General features: G+C 44.2%; 1 protein-coding gene across 4 annotated transcripts in view; it reads right to left on the bottom strand.

Moving 5' to 3' along the window:
- Positions 1-355: 355 nt before the first annotated feature.
- The window catches only part of LOC308673328 (fibronectin type-III domain-containing protein 3a-like), a 60262-nt gene continuing 44244 nt past the window's right edge, over positions 356-16373 (bottom strand). For all 4 annotated transcript variants that reach the window (XM_081336928.1, XM_081336930.1, XM_081336929.1 and 1 more), the window contains exons 17-26: positions 15817-15935; positions 14996-15101; positions 13399-13574; positions 12236-12349; positions 10525-10674; positions 8367-8644; positions 7495-7707; positions 6128-6294; positions 4489-4610; positions 356-3221 (exon numbers count right to left, since the gene is read on the bottom strand). In XM_081336928.1, coding sequence (XP_081193054.1) covers positions 2904-3221; positions 4489-4610; positions 6128-6294; positions 7495-7707; positions 8367-8644; positions 10525-10674; positions 12236-12349; positions 13399-13574; positions 14996-15101; positions 15817-15935 — 1763 coding nt within the window. In that variant the 3' untranslated portion in view covers positions 356-2903. The remainder of the gene's footprint in view (positions 3222-4488; positions 4611-6127; positions 6295-7494; positions 7708-8366; positions 8645-10524; positions 10675-12235; positions 12350-13398; positions 13575-14995; positions 15102-15816; positions 15936-16373) is intronic.

The following is a 16373-nucleotide window of genomic DNA, read 5'->3' as shown; positions in this document are numbered from 1 at the left end:
TGCTCATCTCCGTTTCCAAGCCGAAGAGCCAGCGTCTTGTCCGAGGACGTCTCCGTGGTCATGTGGCCGGCATGACTAGACGCCAAAGGCGCACGGAGCGCTGTTACCTTCCCACTGGAGTGGTCCCTATTTTTCTACTTGCATTTTTACAGGCTTTCGAACTGCTAGGTTGGCAGAAGCTGGGACGAGTAACAGGCAAGGGTCTCCGAACGTGGCAACTTTTAAGACTTGTGGACTTCAGCTTCTAAAATTCTGGGAGTTGAAGTCCACAACTTTTAAAGTTGCCAAATTTGGAGAGCCTGGTTGTACACTGTATGTATGTGTAGATGAGACACAGCAACTCCACAATCCCAAATGTGAACAATTTTTATTTTTATTGGCCATATTAAATATATTATCTATTTGATAGTTACAATTTAGTAATACGATGCCTGGCAGGTTTAACATAAGTATGAAATACGGCAAAAATTACAAGACAAGAGAGAAGGAGACCTAATACATTAATGCCACTAGGTACATCAATCTGGAATGTATAGCTGTAAATATAAAATTCTACATTATGCTTTCCAGTAAACCTCCTGGAAATATAATAAAACATTTTGTGGCAATTACAAATACAAATTAAAGATTTAACTTTCTAGGAAGTTGTAATTTTGGTTAGTATTTTATTCAGAAAATCTAATTTAAAAAAAATGTATTTCTCACACTCTTGCCAATTCGGTGAGATTTCTCCCTCCCCACCTATTTTGTTTTTGTTTTTGTCACTTTCACAACATAAATCTGCCAAAGACTATTTTATTTTATAAAAAAGTGAAGTATGAAACGAAATGAGAGAGAACAGGTTGTAAACATTCCTGCAAACTAAAGACACGAACATTTGTATAAAACTCTTTTCAACACTGAGCAGAGGCTTCCATTACAACAAATGATTAACTTAAAAAGTTCTGCTACAAGTAGAACAATACATTCAAACATACATTTTCCAGAATTTTTTTTTAAATCAAAATAAATAGATCACATAAAAGAGAATACATTTTATGGGGAGGGGGGAAAGATAAATTTCAGATTGCACCATAAATCTACTTTAAAGATAGTGATATGATATCATTTACGTGTGTGTGTGTGTGTGTCTGTCTGTCTCTGTGTGTGTTGTTTTCCCCCAGGTGTGAAATGCAAACACAATGCCACAAACCATAAGCTATCATGATGAATGAACAGCCAGTTGTGTTGTTTTTGGAAACAGACATGTTTCAAGCTAAACATGAGTTTACAAGTTACGTCCACTGTCCCATATACAAGTACAAGCGTTCGGATGTTTCGTAAGGTGGAGCTTTTCGGTCCCTTACCAATATGGAAAACTCAACAAAATGCCTAGTTGTTGTGTTGTTTTTTTTTTTGTTTTTTAGTTTCTTCTCCCGAAGAACAAAACAGATGGTTTCCAGCTTTCAAAGTAGCAGATAATGTTTGATTACTTTTATTTTACAGGTATTTGCTGCAGAGGCCTTACACAGAACAGCTCCTCTGTAGTGCATGATATTCGCCCTCCCACCCCTGCCCACCCCCTCAAACAAACGAAAGGGAAAAGGAAAAAAAAACCAGCCAAGAGATGTTACTGAAATTTCCATCACAAACGGAAAAGACTTTGGAATCACAAGACCCAAAACAGTGGAACACAGAACTGCTATGGATGAGGTGACAATTAACGTTAAAACTTGGACCTTTTTTGGGGGGGTGGGGGGTGGGGTAGAGGGGTAAGGAGGAGGGAGAGAAAGAGGAAGGGGGAAGGGGAAGTAGTAATTTTCACACGTGACTAGATCAGGCGGATGACATTCCAAGGGCGCCCCGAGAAACAAAATTAAAACGGGAAAAAAAAAAGATCCCCCCAGAGAGTCGACTTTTTAATTCCACGTTAAGAATAGTACAAAAAACATTTTTTTTTGCTCAGTTTGAGCCAAATAGTGAAACATTTATCATAAATGCACTTTTTTTTGTTCTCATTAAAGACAAAAAAAAATGCTGTGCTTTCCCCCCCCCCCCTTGGAAAAGAAAAGAAAAAAAAACCAACGCTGCAGCGGTTTTGGTTGGGTGTTTTTTTTTTAAAGTCAGAAGCACAGGGTGTTTCTTAAATCTCTCAGGCGCAGAGAGGGAGACGTTGAGTTGGGACATCCGTTTTTTTTGTTGTTTCATTTTTGTTTGTACCAACAAGAGAAAGCATCTCAATCAGAAACGAACACTTCTGGATTAAAAAAAACTCAAAAAGGCTGACGACACCCGCTACTGCCCTAAGAAGGGACAGGGTGCCCTCCCCCCCAAGTTAAAAGAACTGGAAAAATTAACATTGCGCTATCGTTAAAAGTCATTGTGGACAATATATGGGTAGGATACAGGACTCTCTCTTTTTTAAGCATAAGCATCATTGCTCCTACATCTCGGTCCCCAATGCTAAAGCAGCCAGCTTCTCTCCTGCCTTCCCTTCTCGCTGGACTTGAGAATTCAGGACTTACTGTGAAAATTAAGTCAACGCTCTTTGAGAATTAAGGCAGTATTTTTTTTTCTTCCTGCTGTTTTCAACAGCTAACCCTGATTAGTAGACGCACCACTGTGCTGTAATAAGGGATGTTCTTCGTGTCAGTCTGCCCTTCCTCCTCTCTCTCCCCTGCCCCCCCCCCAGGTTTCTTCGGCCCCTGGAGGGAAGTGGGTGATGGGGAGGAGAGGAGGAGGCGGCATCCTGTCCGTCCAACCTGTTACTCAGCAGCAAAAAAAATGGAAATGTGCGTCTCTTTTCTTCCATCATTCCCAGCTAGCATTTTAATTGGAATTTACATAAAATACCCAAAAGTGTAAAACTTCCGTATGAAAAATTATAAAGCTGAGTGATGAAGTCGCTTCTCGTGGCCACCGACTTACTTGATCACAAAGTACTGGATGATGACAGCAAACAAAATGGCAACCGTTGCAAAGATGACGAGGAGGAGAAACGCAAACTGCTCGTCGCTCAGCGCCTTCCGCTTGCTTTTCAGGAGTTCGGGAGCCGGGTCCGAAGACGGCGAAAGCAGCTCCTGCTTTTGAGATGAGAAAGTGGTGTTTGGGCTATACGGGCCAAAGAGTTCTTGCCATCCAGTGGAGTCCTGATACTGGCGCCCAGCGCACACCCTGAATCGGTATTCACAGTTTGTTTGCACGTTGGGGACGCGGTAGGACGTCTCTGGTCCCTTGTAGATCTGAGGCAGGAGAAGACAGACATTAGAGCTGAGAACAAGGCAAATGGGTTCCACAAAGCCAGAAATCTTCAATCTTTGGGGGCTACCGGAAATTCTGAGATGGTCTGGTCACGTTCCCAAAATGGGTACGGACAGTTTGGGAACCCCCATTGAATGAAAACGGATTGATAACGACTGCACCACCTCAACGCCTCCTAGGCGCTCCCATCTAAGCTTATCTTTGCTTTGGGGAGGACAGGTGGTCACCCCTTCCAACACACACTGCACTGCGCACACTTGGAAATAAAAGCCATGCTTGGAATTGGCCTTTTGCTCTGTGGCAGATCCCTTTTAAAAGCATCAGATGGGGCCTAGAACCTGGTCCTTGAAAGATCTGGATATCTTGGTACTCCAGGCTATCCTGCTGGAGACCCTAAATATTGCCTTATCCTGACCTGTAAGGCCTATACACTGGCCTATGAACTCCGCATCGCTCACATCTATTGGCAGCGACTCTCGCCTTGAGGTTCAGACAGAAGGCCTTCTGGTCCTACCAGGAAATCTCTGAACCTTCTGGTTGAAAAGATGATCTACCACCAAGGAACAGTCACATCTAGTACAATGTTTGGCAATCTGGGTAACGTTCAGGTGCACAGACTTGAGTAACAGCTTACCCAGTACCCCATAAGCTGTGATTCTGTCGGACTGGACAGCCATTTGTCTGAAATGGAATAGGGTCTCCTGCTTGAGAGGGTTGGACTACAAGACCTCCAAAGTCCCTTCCAACTCTGCTACTCTGATTACACTGTTATGCTGAGAGGCCACCTGATGGTCTAATTGGGAAGAGAGATTCAGGTAGATGACCAGGCTGAGCCCGAGGAGTCATATGTGTCATTAATTACAAGTCCCATCTAAATCCAGCCCACCTTGAACTCCATTGACTTGTCTACTGCCAACTTCCCTTGACTGAATCCTAGTTCAGGTTCTTGTAGAGAGTAAATTGCAGCAAATCCTTCTGCTCATTTGGATTTCCCGATTTTCCTGGCGCTTGACAATTCATGTGACAATGAGGACTCTTTTATAACAAGGGTGTCCAATCTTGGCAATTTGAAGACATCAACTCCCAGAATTCCCCAGCTGGCCAAGGTCTTAAAAGAGTTGCCAAGGTTAAATGCCCCTGCTTTATATGTAACAATGCATTCAGAGTTATTGTATTTGGTGGGGGGGTGGGGGTGGGTGGGTGTTTCCCCATAATACCTGTTTAAAAAAAAAGTTATTCTGGGATTACCTGATCCGCTTCCCTCCCAGTGGCAAGCTGCAATATGTAAACAATGGCATCGCCCTTCATTGGCTGTAAAGGCTCCCAGGTGACTTCACAGACATTGTCTCCCAGCTGATGGACTTTAGGTGCTGCAACAGAAGACCCACAAGTTGGAACTTCAACATTCGTGCTACAGATTGTCCTCCTCTTAGCTAATGACAAGCGGTGTCCGTCACTCTCCCCTGAATGAACTTAAGCGACATTTCAAAGTGCAACTTGGGTTTAAGGTCACCGTATCAAAATCTTATTCCTCCAACTCGTCTTCCCTCCAGCTGAGCCTCTTGGCAAATTAATTTTACAAGGGTTGATTCTATTTCAAATAATTTTTAAGAAGGAGCTGCTGAAATTAAGGCTTTGGGATTCATCCTTTAATGCCCCTCTCGTGATACTGTCCCACTGGGTTACACAGGTAGTCCTCGACTTAACGAGCAAAACTCAGCCCAAATTTTCTGTTGCCAGGCAAGAAATTAAGAGCGTTTTGCTCCATTTTATGACCTCTCTTACCACGGAATCCCTTCATTTGTTAAGTTAGTAACCCAGTTGCTAAGTCAATCTGGCTCCCCCATTGACTTTGTCAGAAGGTCGCAAAAGGGGATCGCGTGAACCCCAGAACACTCCGACCGTCATAAATACCTGCCGAGCATCCGAATTTTGATCACATGACCAAGGGGATGCTGCAATGGTCATAAATGTGAAAAAACGGTCCTAAGTCACTTTTCCCAGTGTCGTAACTTCAAATGATCACAAAACAAGGGGCTGTTAAGTCAAGGACCTAACTCTCTTCGGGAGAGAGATTATGAAGAACACTGAAGCCTTTCAAGAGTTGAGTTACTAGGTATTGCAGTGCTTCACAAATCCGGGTATATTGGGCAAAAGTGATTTTCCTTTTGGGAAATGACAACACAAATGCATTACCCAGCCACAACAGGAACAGCTAAATTAAGGATTTTCTAAGAAGTGATTTTGGATAATTAAGGTTCGGGAAGACTGATATACATTCTGCAATTTGTGCGCTTTATCTGAGGACCATCTAAATTTTTCTAAAGCAAAGTGATCTCTAACTAAATCAAGTCTCATTTCTTTCAAAACTATATTGGGCTGGCAAAAAACCCCCTATATTTTTAAGTATCATTTATCAAAGCATAAGCGAACACTTATGCATTGAAATAAGGGACGTGGTGGCTCAGTGGGTTAGAACGCTGAGCTTGTCGATCGGAAGGTCGGCAGTTTGGCGGGTCAAATCCCGAGTGCTGCGTAACAGAGTGAGCGCCTGTTACTCGTCCCAGCTTCTGCCATCCTAGCAGTTCGAAAGCACGTCAAAATGCAAGTAGAAAAATAGGGACCACTCCGGTGGGAAGGTAACAGCGTTCCGTGCGCCTTTGGCGTCTAGTCATGCCGGCCACATGACCACGGAGACGTCCTTGGACAAGCGCTGGCTCTTCGGCTTTGAAACGGAGATGAGCACCGGCCCCTAGAGTTGGAAACGACTAGCACGCATGTGCGGGGGAACCTTTACCTTTTTATGCATTGAAGAAGCCCTCCTTTTAAGGGGTCAAATCTGGTTCCATTTTATGAACACCATTAATATATGCTAAACGCCCCTCACCTTTCACGGCAGGCGGTGGTGATTTGGTTGTGGCAAATGCGTAAACTTCGGAAAAGTCCCCTTCGCCTGCATCGTTGCATGCCTGGATTTTAAAATAGTATGCTGTAGACTCACTCAGCCGCTGCACTTTATAGGTGTGGCAAGGCCCATTGTACACAGTGATGAACCTTGAAATTGGGAAGAGAAAAGGTCTGAAAGTACTCTGACACACACACCCCGCCCCGCCAATCAAAAAACAAAGCCCAGCTGCTCTTTGAAAAAGCACCTTTGGGACCACCCACCAATCATGCAGGTGAATTTCTTTTAAAAGGTCTGGTGTATCAAAAATAACCTCCTTTAAATTCCAAAGAGTAAAACAATTATTTGCTTAAGTTACTTAAGCATTCCCGATTCGGTCAATTAAACCCAAAAGTTGTTCGAGTCCTATTCATGTTCACAGCATGGGCTAAAAACAGCCACTGTTGTCTGACAGTGCGTGACGCATCACTGCTAGCTTAAATTTGACCAGGGCAGCTGTCACCAGCTTTGCAAACCGCACACGGACTTTTGCCTATCAGCAAATGGCAAAGACTGTGCCACATTCTGAGGACAAAAATCTCTAAAAGATCACGCTCCAGCAAGATTTATTAGGTGCGCATCATCCATGGAGACTATTTCCCCATAAATATTTACTTTCATCAGTTTGTCATGGCAGCTGTGGAGCGTTTGTTTGTTTGTTAATGGCAAGTGGCAGAGAAATAAATCTCAAATAAGTGCACTTAATCAGATCTTTGAGTTTTGATGTGCTGGCTTTCTCTTCCTATCAACTGAATGTATTCACGTAAAAAGAAATTGGACAGCTGTTTGTCCCCAACCTCTGGTCCGTGGGCCAGTACTGGGCCACAGCATGCCAGCAACCGGTCCGCACAAACAAGCAAAGCCCCATCCTTGGGATGCAGGCAGCACACAAAACCACGCCCCCTCCGATCTGCGGAAAAACCTTTCTCCACGTAACCGGTCCCTGGTGCCCAAAAGGTTGGGGATCTGATATAGGATCTCCTGATTGAACAGGGGATCTCTTCCAACTTTGTAATTCTTTTATATCCTTGATTACGCTATTCAATATCTGTGGCACATCTAAGGGAATAGGAGCGTAGCCCAAGGCATTCAATTAGATGATGGGAACTTCAAAAAAAAAATTTTTTTTTGCGAGTATTACGGCAATATAAGTAACCTCCCTGAAGACACTGAAGTTAAGTGAGCAAATGTGTCTTTTCATTTGCTCTCCATGCACGAGAGAGTTGGGTCGTTATTGTTTCTCTAAATCTTGAGCTGCCACTTCAAAGAAACCTTCCTGCTCTGTAACCTATATTCCCGTTTTATCTCACCTGCCCAGCCGGTCTTCCATCTGTAAATTGAACTGGGTGGGGTTGGCAATTAAAGCTCTGCTAGGACCTTCACCCCACTTCAGCTTAAGGCTCTGGTAACTGAAGACCGCACATTCCAGGTGGGGAGGACCTGGAGGTAAAGGCTTCGTTTTCGCTTTAATGGATGGGCTGAAAGGACCGGTTCCCAGACTGTTGAAGGCCTGAATTCGAATTCTATCAGCGAGTGAAAAAAGAGAAAAAGCTGGCGTTAGGAGAAGACCACCCACCCAGAGTCACTTGTATGAGAGGAAGACTTACAGGCGTGGAATGCACAAATGAATCTTTGCTGATTTAAAGGGAGCCCTCGGATTATGATGACTGCGCTCAACATTTCTGTTGCTAAGTGAATTTTGGCCCGTTTTAGGACCTTTATTTTGCAAAGGGATTTAAGTGAATTGCCGGAGCAATCACGCTGGTGAAGGGAATCTGGCCTCCCTGCTGACTTTGCATGTCGGAAGGTCACAAAAAGGAGGAGCAACGTAAGGACATTGCAACCGTCATAAACACGAACCAGCTGCCAAGCACCTGGATTTTGCTCATGTGACCATGGAGATGCTGCGGTGGTTTTGATCATGTGACTATGGAGAGGCTGCAGCGGTGATAAGTGTGAAAAACCGGTCGTAAGTCAACTTTTTCCAGTGCCGTTCTAACTCTGGACGGTGACTAAACACACCGTTGTTAAGTCAAGGATGACCTGTAGATACAATTGTACGCCACCCAGAGTCGCTTGACAGTGAAATGGGCAGCATACAAATTTAATGACTAAAAAGCTGAAGAGACACGAGCTGGCCCCGTCCAACCCTCTCTGCTGCGATCGAAGAATTGCCAGTCACCTGTAGAAAGTGTCAGGTTGCAGGTTCTCCAGAACATGGCTTGTGACTCTGTTGACTGTTAAGACCTGTTTCTCCCCGTACTCTATGTGGTAGCCGATGATCTCTGCCCCATGGCAGCAAGGTTCCTCCCAGAGAAGAGCAAGGCACGTGGAGAGGGGAAGACCTTCCAACTGATCTTCTTCCAGCAAGTTCAACACGGCCACCGCTGCTGGCACAGAAGCCGGTGTAGTCACTGTGCTTATTTCCCCAAACAATCCAGCACCAGCCAGATTCACAGCCTGGAAAAAGAAAAAACCCAAGAGAGAAGCGTGAAGAAAAAGTGTCAAGTCTCAAGCATCTGCTTCTGGCTTCCTCCACATAAGGTTCTCCAGATGTTTGGGTTTTTAACTCTCCTAAACCCCGCCTAGCAAACACACCCACCCCACCTCTGGATGTGCATTTAATCCTAAATAACCAAACCAATAATAGTAAGAACAACCATCCTAGAAAGGAGTTCGGTAAACTGGCTAAAAAGCCAGCTGCGTGAGCAACTGAGATTGCTCTAAGCCAGTGTTTCTCACTCTCGGCGACAACTCCCAGAACTTTGCAAAAGCCATCAGCTTCTGGGAGTTGAAGTCCACACACTGTCAAGTTGCTGAGATTTGAGAAACACTGATCCAGGCCACAAAAGAGAAGAAGTATTACTCTCTGAGATTACACGATTGTCCATGGAAGAAATACAATCCGCTATTTTTATCATGAAGCTTTATTTAACTCTGAATTGAAATGCAGACATTGGGTGGTGTTAACTTCACGCTAGAACCATTGAAAAGAAGTACAGCTGAAATAAGTTTTCCAATGTTTTACAGTCCTACTAAGATTACTGCAGAAGAGATCTGAAAATATAACGGTATTGTGAAAAACATGGTTTTTCATCTCGTTTAATGACACACTGACATACCGAATTTCTCTTTGACTGAAGTCTTTTTCTCTTAAATGTTTGTATTCTATAACAGCAATACATTTTTGCTACACAAGATGGCAGCACCTGATTGATTCTGACGGGTATGTTGCTGTTTTAAAAAAAAATTGCAGAAAAAAACGGGAGTTTCAGAAAATCCTAGCGCTACAGGTTTAAATGAGTTCAAAAAAAATATCTCGGGGGGGGGATTTTTAGACACATCTGTTGCCAAAAATCTAGCATGAATACATTCGCGAAATCACTAGAAATCAAATTTGACTTAGAAAGAGACTTTTATCATTACAACTATGGTTTGGTGAACCCGTCAAAAGTTATTCCTCAAAATGTGTCCCAAAGGTGCTTTTTTTTTCAGGAGGCAACTGGACTTTCTTGTTTTTCTTTGAAGGCATTTCGCTTCTCATCCAACAAGCTTCTTCAGCTCTGACTGGATGGTGGGGAACGGAAGGATTTATATTCCTTGTGGATAGCTGGTCATCTGCATTCTTTTAAGAGTCCTTAAGGAAACTTGGAGGCTTATCTGTGTCCTTTAGGGTCACCTGAATAGTGCAAATGGGTGTGGAGCCTTCTTGCAACTGTTGAAAGGACTGTGTTGTAGACAAGAGACAGATGATGCCGTATCCCATACTCCTTCTGCTGAGAGGACTGTTCAATTTTGACACAGATGTGGCCTCTTTGACCCCTCTTTCAAACCAGCGGTCCTCTCTGTCCAAAATGTGGACTTTGCTGTCTTCAGAAGGGCGGCCTTTGTCTTTTAAATGCAGATGGACTGCTGAATCTTCTCCTGATGGGTTTGTTCTCCTATAAATCCTTCCATTCAGTCAGAACGGAAGAAGCTTTTTGGATGACAAGTGAAACATCTTCAAAACAAAGGAAGTCCAGTTGTCTCTTGAAAAAGCACCTTTGGGACAGCCTTAACCTGGATGACGGAGAATCTCCATAGATAATTCTTCAAAATATGGAATTCGGTTACACTGCATTCCAAGAAATGTAAGGATCCAAGCCTCGGTTAGGGTAAAAACAACAGTATCCATTATTATTTTTGCACAGCAATGAATCATTTAAGATGTTTCAGGCTTTCACTGAAAAAATCCCATTTATTTTCCTCGCTAAAGGCTCAGGGCCTTTTAACGTAATGTGATGTTTTCAAATTTCAGGAAAAAAACAACAATGCTGCCTCCCAAATCTACGCTTACATACCTGTACTCTGCAATAATAAGTAGTTGCAGGAGAAAGCCCCTTCACTTCGTAGCACAGCAGAGGGCCGGTGTAGGCTACATGCATAGATCCTTCCATTTGTCCCCATTCTAGTCTGTATTCACTAATATCTGCCCCATTACAGGGTGGGCTCTTGGAGAAATTAGAAAGAAAAGGTTTAGGAGTTAACATTTGCATTCATAAACTGCAGATGAATTTCGTAGAACAGAGGTCCCCAGCCTTTTGGCCACACCAGGGACGGGTTCCGTAGAGAGAGGGTTTTCCACGGCCCGGAGGGTGTGTGGTTTTGTGTGCTGCCTGCATCCCACGGATGGGGTTTGGCTTGTTTGTGCAGACCGGTTCCCGGCATGGCGCAGCCCAGTGCTGGTCCAAAAACTGGGAGTTGGGGACCCCTGTCATAGTTGATGGCTATGGCGCTTTCTATTTATTGATGTGGGATTGCAATTCAGACGTTCTACAAAAGAGGGCCTGCTAGAAGAAAGTAGAAGGCCCTCAACTTCTTTCAGAAAGTCCCTATCTGACAACAGTAGGAAAAGCACCTTCAGACACCCTTGTGGGTCATCAAAAGATAAGACTTGGAAGATTTTCTCCTCTAGCAAAGTCTATTTTGGGTGTGCTCTGCCCTGTTCAGTTCATTGAGCAGTTATTTCGCAGTTTGCAGCAGAGGTCACCAACCTTTTCATGCTGGCAGCCCAGAGGGAAAGGAAGCAGTTGGGAAATTTGCACGCGCGCGGGAACAGGGCCGTGCAAACCCACACAGGACTAGCAGCCCTGTTTGCGTAGGCATGCAGGCCCTAGCTGCCGCTGCTAGCCCCGCACGCATGCTCAAACAGGTCCGTGGACGTTAGCACGAGTGGGGGTGAATGTGCGTACACAAGTGTGCGCACTGGTCAGCCTGTCCCGCGGCCTGGTGGCCAGTAGGCCAGGGCCCAGTAGCGGGCTACGGCCCATAGGTTGGGGACCCCGGTTTACAGCTTCACTTTAGGATTACTCCATCTACTGCCTTAAGTACCTGGAAAATGTGACGCTAGCGAACCCTAAACCATAGTCCTGCGTTTGGGGGACATTCCCAAGGATCACAAATTTGCAAAGGAATAAGAAATGTCACAGAGGTCATTCGAGAGCGCTGCAAGCACAGATATGGAGTGGCACATGACAAGGAACGCTAAAGGAGACCGAAAGAGAAAGCGAGTCTCGTTCCCAAAATCTGAGCTCTGGATTTTTATTTTTTTTATTGTTTGGAGTGGGGCGGCTCACAAGGCTGGAACACGGGGCTGATGACCGTCAGGCTGGCATTTGAGACCCGTTGCTGCTGCAGGGCAGGTTGAGCTCCCGTTGCACGCTCCAGCTCCTGCCAACCCAGCAGTTCAAAAGCGGGCGACCACAATTAGATAAATGGGTACCACTTCAGTGGGCAACTTCTCAGGGGAGCAAAAGAAGCCCCCGACTGGGCACCCGCCTGGCAACGGTGATGTCACCGGCAAATCCTTTCGCCTCGGAAGCATTTCAGTGCTTCCAACATGGAGAAAAGAAAAAAGCTCTGGAATGTCCCCAAAGCATGCTGCAACAGCTGGCCAACCATAAACTCTGTGAAGAGTCCTTAGTTTTTGATTCATAGAATACTCTTCCTACAAAAATGTATTTATTGCATTTATTTGGAAGGAAAAGGGGCAAAAAAACCACCTCCACCTACCTCCCATGTAGCTACTATACAAGTAGCACTTTTGCACGTTAAGAGGGGGGTGGAACATGGATCGGGGGGCCCTGGAGCTGTAGAAATCTCTGCCTTTTCTGAGTAAGGGCCGAGCTGTAAGGAAAGAGTACCACAAAATTATAAACATGCCGACAGATGGACCACATCAGTGTGGCTTCCCGACAAATTCTCCCAGTTTGGCGAACAAGATTGTTCCACCTTCAACAAATCCACCAAATTTAGTTTCTGGCCTTGATTTAGGCCCAGCTCGTACGCTAGTTTCACAGTGCAGGCAGGCACTGCTCCGTTCCTAATCTTCTTCTGCTCCAATAATATTTGAAGACGTTAGGTCAAAGGGATACACTTTTGTCTGCAATGCTGTCGGTAAAATCTTATCGGTGTATAAGAGGATTAAGATATATGAAAGAGAAATCTATGCTGGATAGATGGATCTGCAGCACCCCAAATCTGATAATTTTGGACTACCTGCTAGGCCCCCTCTGACCTGGCGCAACATACTCCTTTAAGACCATCAAGGTGAAAACCATTAAGGAAAGCCCTGCTCAAATCTAGGGATCCTAACGTAGTCGTCATCTGAGGAATGCTAGCTCCATAAAGACCCAACCTTCACCGCCCTTTTCTTCCCACAGCCAAACTGTTGGGAAAGTGGGGGGGGGAAGGAATCGAGAAGCTCATTTTTTTTTCTCCCACTGTTTTTCTTTCTCCTGTACAGGAGCTAAAATTTCCCACTTATATCAGGGAAAACAGAATGTGGAGTTCCTTAATAACAGTAGACCAAGTCTTCTCCAAGACACCGGGTCATGCTCAGCCTCTCCGTCCCTGAGAAGGCTCCAAAATTCTCCCGGGTTCTAATTAAAACGTTTGGAAAAAGCATATAACTCTTTACTTCTACCCAGCCATTCAGAGTTCGAGACTTGGGTTTCCAGATTGTCCCTGAACAATTTATACAAGTGTTGCGCCAGCAGAGGCTTTAAACTAGAGGTTTGGCAAACTTGGCAACTTTAAGATGGGTGGACCTAGAATTCCCCAGCTAGCTGGGCCATCGGGCAGTTGAAGTCCACCCATCTTGAAGGTTGCCAAGCTTGAAAAACATGGCTTTCAACAAACCATTTATAGACCACCACCACCCGAAAAATGCCTACCCCTGCTTTATTGGCTGCCCGTATCCAGAAGCAGTACGTTCGCCCAGGAAGAAGACCATTCGCGGTGCATTCCAAAGCGTGGCCACGGTAGGCTTGCCGGCGTTCTTCTTGGTCGCCGTTTGCCATCTCCAGAAGGTATTCTGATACCTCTGAGCCCCCATCTACTGAAGGAGGATCTGCAAGACAGGACAGGACCGTGAACAAACTGCTTTTAGAGGATGCTTCGCCACGTTGGCTGCTTCTATGGAAAATTCAGTCCAGAGAGACCACCAATTCATTGTTTCATTTGACAAGAGTCGTCTGTTTAAAAAAAAAAAAAGCTCTAGTGCTGCTGGTTGGGGAATTCTGGATATTGGAGCTTCAAGTTGCCAAGTTTGAAAAACGCAACTGTAATGGATCCGCACTGTGCAGAGGGAGTGCATTCTAACACAACTCTACGAAAATCAGAAAAGGCTAAGGGCATTTGGCCTTCCCGGGTTGTTGTTGTTTTTCTCCCTCCCCATCTTCTCTCTTTCTTTACGTTAAGTTGACAAAAAGAAGCGTCCCCATCTGTTTTGAGGAACATTTCCGTATAATAATAATAATAATAATAATAATAATAATAATAATAATAATAATAATAATAATAATAATAATAATAATAATAATAATAATAATAAAGTTGGAAGGGACCTTGTAAGTCATCTAGTCCAACCCCCTGCTCAGGCAGGAAACCCTATACCATTTCAGACAAATGGCTGTCCAGTCTCTTCTTAAAAACCTCCAGTGTTGGAGCATTCACAGCTTCTGGAGGCGGGTTGTTCCACTGGTTAATTGTTCTAACTTAACTTTCTTAACTAACTAAGTGGAATCCAAGATCTCTTAACCTATCTGATCAGCTGTTCTCCTCCCGTATCAGCAAAGTTGACAGAATAGGTATATTCTTATGCAAAATAATCAGGAAGATTATATTTAACCAGGTAACAGAGAGATTATTTCGGTCTTATGTTTTGCTTGTTGCTGTTCTGTTGTTGTTGTTGTTTTTCCAGCAGTCATAAATAACACTGAAGGAGAAGAGGGGACAAGGAACCCTAGTTTCAAAGCAGAGCTGCAGAGATGCTTCCACACCATACTTGTGGCTCAACTCAGCCAGCTTTGCAGCAATTCCGGGGGGGGGGGGGAGAGGTATGCCTTTTAATCTGTTTATTTATTTATTTTGTAATGTTTATTTGATTTTTGTGACTCTGTTTAGAGTGCCACTTTAATTTTATTGGGCCTTTCTAACATTTCCCCAAACTATAGGATTTCGCTGTGCTCCGAAACCTCCGGGGACAGAAACGTCGCTGTTAAAAGTATAATGAGCTACATCTAGTCCCAGATTTATTGGAGAGAAAGAAAGGTACGGGAATTTTTGAGGCAGTTCCATATTTTCCAGGGTGGAAAAAAAACCTGTATGTTTTTAAGCGGGTGTTCAACTACACCCCCCCAGTATTCTCTGGTTTGGCTGGATAGGGGGAGTTAGTGCACCACTTCTGGGTTATACCGTCATTTCATTCTAATTGAATTGCGGTACTTATACATTTTTATACTCTCGTTTTCTTACGATTTGGGATCTTACCCCACTGCAGAGTCACTTCCTTAGGCTTGGGTTTGCCAACCAGGCAGGGAGGACGACACGGCCCAGGGGGAACAGCTGCGGTCTGGACAGTGAGCACGTCGGATGGCTAAAAAAGAAATCACACCTCACTTGCTGATTTACTTAAAACGTGTTCAGATGGCCACCCAACTCACAAGAAAAGCCACACCCCCAAAAAATGCAAATACAGGTCGTCCTCGATTTACGACCTCAATTGAGCCCAAAATTTCTGTTATGAAGCGAGCCATTTATTAAGTGAATTTTGCCCCATTTTACGACCTTTCTTGCTTGTTTAAGTGAATCCCTGCAGTTGTTAAAAGTTAGGGGCGTGGCTGCAAAGCGAATCTGGCTTCCCCATTGACTTTGCTCCTCGGTAGGTCGCAAAAGAGGAACACGTGACGCAGACACACCCTCCCCGGGGACACTGCAACCGTCATAAATACGAGTCAGTTGCCCAAAGTCTGGATTTTGATCACGTGACCGTGGGGGGGGGGGAATGCTGCCATAGTTGTGAAGAGTGTGAAAAACGGGCATACGTCACTTTTTTTTTAGTACCGTTGTAACTTCAAACGGTTACTAAACGAATTGTTGTAAGTTGAGGACTGTTGTAAAAACAAAGCAATTAACTGCAAGCATAGACTCAGATTTGTTATATTCTACTATGTTAGTTTGTAAGGTGTGACAATCCACCCAGTTCCTTCTCCTTCCAAAATCCAACTGCAGCATAATTTCAACTGTACCTAGCAAATACAGAACATAAAACTTGACTTGCATTTTTCCCCAAGGCATGTTTTTCTCCTTACCTGACCTTGTCCCCCTCTACCAACACAAGAAACCTTCAGCCTGTAGGAAGTCCCAGGCTTGAGATGAGCACATACATGTTCTCTCGTGGAACCTTTATAGGCCATTTCCCATTTACTGCCTAACGAGGAAAAAGAAAGATCTGTTCACAAGCCATTCCCGGGAGACGGCTGGAAAAAGAATTCCTTTTGCAACGGGAAGAGACCTTCAAGTGCTATAAAAAGTGGATCCTGACTGTTCTCTCCGGTGAGAAAAAGAGCAATCCCCTTTGTTAATAAGAATCTGCAATATAAACTAATCAGGAAGCTAAAATAATAATAAATGGGGAAGCAACCAGGAAATTTCAAATACAAAAAGGAACACGACAAGGATGCCCTTTATCCCCATTACTATTTATACTGACGCTAGAGGCCCTAATGAGGATAATTAGAAACGAACCACATATAAAAGGATTGGAAATTAAAAAAGAAATATTTAAACTCCAAGCATTCGCGGATGATTTGGTCTTTATTGTGGAGGAACCCCCACAATCGGGACCGAAACTGTTGGAAGAACTAGA

The sequence above is a fragment of the Vipera berus genome (assembly GCF_964194415.1).
Source record: "Vipera berus genome assembly, chromosome: 11".
In the NCBI taxonomy this organism is placed as follows: Eukaryota; Metazoa; Chordata; class Lepidosauria; order Squamata; family Viperidae; genus Vipera; species Vipera berus.
Note: the sequence above shows the minus strand (reverse complement) of the source record. Positions and strands in the feature narration are given on the sequence as shown.